The 5681-nt window shown below is 37.8% G+C and overlaps 1 protein-coding gene across 1 annotated transcript; it reads right to left on the reverse strand.

Annotated features, from left to right (window-relative positions):
- Nucleotides 1-1887: 1887 nt before the first annotated feature.
- On the reverse strand, nt 1888-3036 carry LOC128199838 (zinc finger CCCH domain-containing protein 10-like). The gene is made up of 2 exons (XM_052891012.1): nt 2403-3036; nt 1888-1970 (listed from the first exon to the last, which is right to left on the reverse strand). Exons 1-2 carry the CDS (start codon nt 3034-3036, stop codon nt 1888-1890), a joined length of 717 nt encoding a protein of 238 aa, XP_052746972.1.
- Nucleotides 3037-5681: the final 2645 nt, after the last annotated feature.

Below are 5681 nucleotides of genomic sequence, written 5' to 3' on the forward strand. Positions count from 1 at the left end.
TTAATTTTGAGGGTAATACTTGATGTGACGATAAATAAATTTAAATTCCTGTATACGTCATTTAGTAAATACGTAATGTATGTAAGACCGTCACTCCAACTGGCAAACAACACAACAACTTTTGTCTTACCGTACTGGCCGTACCAGCTCAGGTATAGTGAACTTGACAGTCTAGCAGGCAAATCGGCAAGGCGTACTCCACAAAACGGAATATGTCTATTCCAGCTAATCGCTGCGGATACTGTCCCGGCTTACGGATCGCTCGACTCAACGAAGGTAACTAATTTAGCTATTTGGCTTATCACTTGCCCACTTAACGAAATTGCCACGCTACGACATGTCTATCACTTGTACACTCATAAAATGCCATGTCATTTGATTATCTATCATCACACAATGTCTTGATAAACAACATTAAATTTATTCAACAGTATTAAAAGAATAATTATTACTTCGACCATCTGTCCTTTTCAAAAATAAAACTGACTAACCGCATTGCTGTATTCATTTTACTTTTTTTTTACTTATCTTTCTTTTTTTTTTTTCTTTTTAGTCGCTGTAACCTAGACCATAGTCTACACAGCGACTTAGTTTAAGCTCAATCGCTGCAAACCAGACCGGCAGGCAAGAACCGGGTCCGTAGTCTGGGCAAGCGATTTTGCCAATTACCAAGTAACAGAACACAACAATTTACGGATAATAATTATAACTACTTACAGTTGTGTTTTTTTTTTTTTTTTTTTTTTTCTTCACCTCGTCGCCACTTGTAAGGTCCCTTGTCCTTACTGTAATAGCAGTAAGTCACCGTCTCACCACTACACTATAATGGCCAGCTGCACACGTCCGCCTCCTCTCGATGCCAGCCATAGACTGGCCGCTCTCGCCCACTATCGGTGTATATATACACGAACACTACAATGAGCATTGAAATCTCCCAAAAAAACCATGTTAGCACCTGGATACCGTTGTTGAACAATATCGGCCGTACCGCTGAGGTATTCGAAAAGCTTAGTCGTCTCACTATCACCATCATGAGAGCGATAGACACAAGCATATAGCGTTTGCTGGGTACCAGTGTCTAGTAAACACCATAAGACTGAGTATTTGGGTATCTCAAGATTACGTAGGCGCCGGCAGCAGACATCATTACGTACATACATGCAAACTCCGGCATGAGGTTTGAAATTACACTCTAGGGAGTAGCCAGGATAATGCAAGTATGAACAGAACGTAACAAGTAACAACCTGGTCGGCGATAAAGCCTAGTGACTTTTCAATATCCTTGTTTGTAGACGTGATGCAATCGTTTTGTCTTTTAATCTCGGTGACGTGTTTTTCAAGTGACTCGATACGCGTGTTTTGTCTATCCATAAAGCTACTGAGCATATCCTTAATTTCGCTTAGGAACAAGGTAAAAACATCGCCTGGCTCTTAATCGTTTAGTCGCTTCGCTCGTTTAGTATGAGTCTGAGTTGTATCTTGCGCCGGCGTTCAGAAAGAGATATTAGAGTCCGATGCAAAATGAACCTTATGTTGTAGCGCAGGTGGATCCATTTCGTACGACCGAGTCGTTGATAAATAGTTAGCAAGTGGGTAGTTTCAATAAATGGCGCGTTTGCGTAGCCGTGATCGACGCTTGGCCTCAGCGCGGAGTATGAGGTTTAGAACTGTAACTCGTCACTTACTTGCGCGCTTGTTACGCTGCGTGGTTTATTGGCGTACTTAACTTAACTTTGTTTTATGATTAATTTACGTATTTACTATTAACTTAGTTATTAAAACTTTTGTGAATTGTTACCGACGTGATGTGATACGTCCACACTAGACGGAGCTCCGGGGGAAAAAAATGTTTCCACTTTATAATATTATTAGTGTAGATAAATTTACTTACAGTGGTATTACAGGTGAAGGCGGCTGGGGCATCGAATATCCTGGATTGGTCGCTGGTGGATATGCTGGCTGTGCTGAAACTGAAATAAATATTTGCTTAATATTTACAACAATATTTATTTATAGAGCAATATTTTTTCCTAAGCGATAAGGCCACCTTTTGTATATAAATTATTTTATTTTTATCTGTTTGTCTATGTATTATATTCTTTATTGTGCTGTTCAAATAAATGTAAATAAATAAATAAACAAAATTAAGCAAATAACTCATAAAATAATACTTCAAATAAACATGCCATAAATGAACTTTTAAATGAACTGATACTTTTAGTCTTGTATGTGTAAACTACTCCACCCATGATCATGAAATATGTAATGAAAAGGATTGCTTTCCTAAATTGAAAAATACTGTTCCCATGGGTTAGATAAAATAACTTGTCGATATTTTTAAATTGATTGACAAAATCTCTGAATAGTATATTAAAATTAAAATTCACATAAATTAAAATTACCTGTAAATACTGGTGCCCTTTGTCGAACAGAAGTACTTGGTGCTGTTGTCGGGGGTGGGGGTGGAGGAGGCTGTTGAATGGGCATCATTGGCGCAGGACGAGGGGCCATCGGCGCTATCGTCATATGCGGTCGAGGGTACACTGGGCCAGGTGCAAGTGGAGCAATGCTTACAGCCACAGGATTGGTTACAGGCAAAGGCGGCGGTGGCGGTGGTGGCGGTGGACCCGCTAAACTCTCTTGTATATACAATGCAATCTGTGGAACAGTTTCAGCACCGGAGGCTGCAGACATGTTTGCGTGACGTTGCAGCAACACTTGTGGCAACTGCCCTGTAGCTTTAAACAGACACTGCTCGTCTTTACTTGCATGCAAATATGTACAGAGCTCCCGGGTACATCCAGAAGAATTTTGGAAGTCGTGACAGAACTTCAAAGTCTTTTTCATAACCTCGAACACAAGTTCATGACGATACTTGCACTGTGCACCCTTGTTGCACTGCCCCCATATGAAATCCCGGCAAAAGTCTTTCTGTTTCTCTGCATTATCAGTGTTCGTCACATCTCCTTCATTTCTTGCAGCTGGCTGGCCTTGTATTGGTGGCTGACCGCCATTTGTACCAGTTTTATTGCTCATGGACTGTGGAATGAATGAAATTGAACACTTAGTAGGTAACAACACAAATATGTCTAGGAGACAAGAACAAAGTATAATATGAATTTCTTAATAAAATTGTGGTCAATAGTAATCTTAAAGTCAATAGAGGCCACTGAAAAATATGTTATAAATTCTGAATGCATTTACTGTATTTAAAATTTTCTACCTCAGATTTCAATCTGGCAAAGCATACAACACACTATTTTACTCTATGTAAATCAAATCGAAATGAATTTATTTGAAGTAGGCTTAGTTCACAAGCACTTTTGAAACTTCAAGGTTGACTATTTGTAAAGACTCTACCACCGGTTCATAAGGCAGGTTCTGCTGAGAAGAGCCAGCCAGCAGAAAACTGAAATAGTTGTTCTTTTAAAAAAATCAATATAGTTGGTTCTTAGAATAGGCCTGTGCCTGTAAAAATCTAATATTATCTGTTTTGTAGTTTTATTGAACCCTGAACTACATTACAGATAATCCTAATATATCTGGACATATCTGAACTCTTTATATAAATATATAACCAGATAAGATACTATGTTTCAAAGTTAGAAACCATTTGCTGACTACTACAAATGTCTCACTACTGGGTGAGGCCTCCTTCCGTATATGAGAGGGGATATGGAGCTTAGACCCACCACACTGCTCCAAAGTGGGTTGGTGGGATATTACATAAGTGCCAAAGGGGAATGTCCATTCCCGGCCCAGACCTTTCGTCCCCGCCCCCCACTTTCCATAAAACTAAAAAATACTTGATAATTTTTGTTTAATCTATACTTATAATAAATCTGTAGAGAGGTCAATTCTGTACATGAAATATATTTCCAAAATAACTATCAGGGGGTGATAAGTAATCGATACTGATGCCAAAAATGCAATCAGTAAAATTTTTGTCTGTCTGTCTGTCTGTCTGTCTGTCTGTCTGTCTGTCTGTCTGTCTGTCTGTATGTTCTTTATAGAAACAAAAACTACTCGACGGATTTTAACGAAACTTGGTACAATTATTCTTTATACTCCTGGGCAGGTTATAGTATACTTTTCATCACGCTATTATTAATAGGAGCAGAGCAGTGAAAGGAAATGTTGGGAAAACGGGAAAAGTTACTCGATTTTTTAAGCTTCCGTCGCGTGCTATGTTCGTTATAGAAACAAAAACTATTCGACAGATTTTAACAAAACTTGGTACAATTATTCTTCATACTCCTGGGCAGGTTATAGTATACTTTTCATCATGCTACAATCAATAGGAGCAGAGCAGTGAAAGGAAATGTTGAGAAAACGGAAGAAGATACTCCATTTTTAAGCTTTCGTCGCCGTAGTGTGGTGGTAGGTTAGGGGTAGGATAGGGGTAGGGTTGGGTAGGGGTAAGGGTAGTAATAGGGTTTCACGCGGACGAAGTCGCGGGCGTCCGCTAGTAATGAATAAATTACTTTATCCATAGCGGTTTTCTATAACTTTCCCCAAAAAATAAGTATCACAACGATATTTGACAATATTATAGTTGTTGTATGACATTTTTGAAGACACGAACATGAACAGTGTTGCCAGCTAAGTGATTTATTTGGTTTAATCAATATTTTAACCGAATAATAATAATCGATCTTTTTTTACAACAAAATCACCAGGAAAAGCAAAAGTTGTAATAGATTATAATGTTTTTGATTATAATATCTGCCTCACTCTTTAAAAACCATTGCATAGTCGACATTATAAAACGTTTCTTGATATCAAAGTACCTATTATATTTTTCGCAATAACCAACCACTAAGAACTCAACTGATTTTTTTAGTTTAATCGATATTTAAATGGATAATAATAATAATCGAGCATAACATTAGGAACCTAGGATCACTGCGTAGAAACATTACCAACTGCGCCATTTAAATACTATCTATACTAATATTATAAAGCTGGAGAGTTTGTTTGTTTGTTTTTGATTGAACGCGCTAATCTCAGGCACTACTGGTCCGATTTGAAAAATTCTTTCTGTGTTAGATAACCCATTTATCGAGGAAGGCTATAAGCTATATATTATCTCCGCATTCCTACGGGAACGGGAACCACGCGGGTAAACCGCGCGGCGTCAGCTAGTATAATATATAATATAAGTAGTAGCGCAAGCCCGTAACTTCGGCGCGTGCAATGCGGTTTTTCACGATCGGCCAACGCGCAAGCTACAGCTATACTAAGCTGATATAAATAAGTGGTCAAAGTGGTCTTAATAGTTGATATTCTATCCCTTTCTTCCGATAACTTTTACTTTCATCCGATCTAACTAAATCAAATTCTATATATTTCTATGTATGTCTAAATAGTATCTAAATAGTATAGATAATATATTATGTTTACATAATACATTGACATAAAATTGCAGGCGTCCGCAATTTTGTCCGGGTGAAAACGCAATATCATGACAAACTACTTGTATAAACCTTCTTCTTGAATCACTTTATTTATTATTGAAAACCAATAAAAAACCATTGCGTCGTGTAAAAGATGGTGAAAACAATGACGTGTTATTCTAGTAATAAAATTATTCAATTAGAAATCGATACGAAGTTATTCGATTTTTCGTGTTTCGTATGGCAACATCGATTTGACTTTTGGACAGATATGTTGATGTCAAT

The sequence above is a fragment of the Bicyclus anynana genome, unplaced genomic scaffold (genome assembly GCF_947172395.1).
Source record: "Bicyclus anynana unplaced genomic scaffold, ilBicAnyn1.1 scaffold_41, whole genome shotgun sequence".
In the NCBI taxonomy this organism is placed as follows: domain Eukaryota; kingdom Metazoa; phylum Arthropoda; class Insecta; order Lepidoptera; family Nymphalidae; genus Bicyclus; species Bicyclus anynana.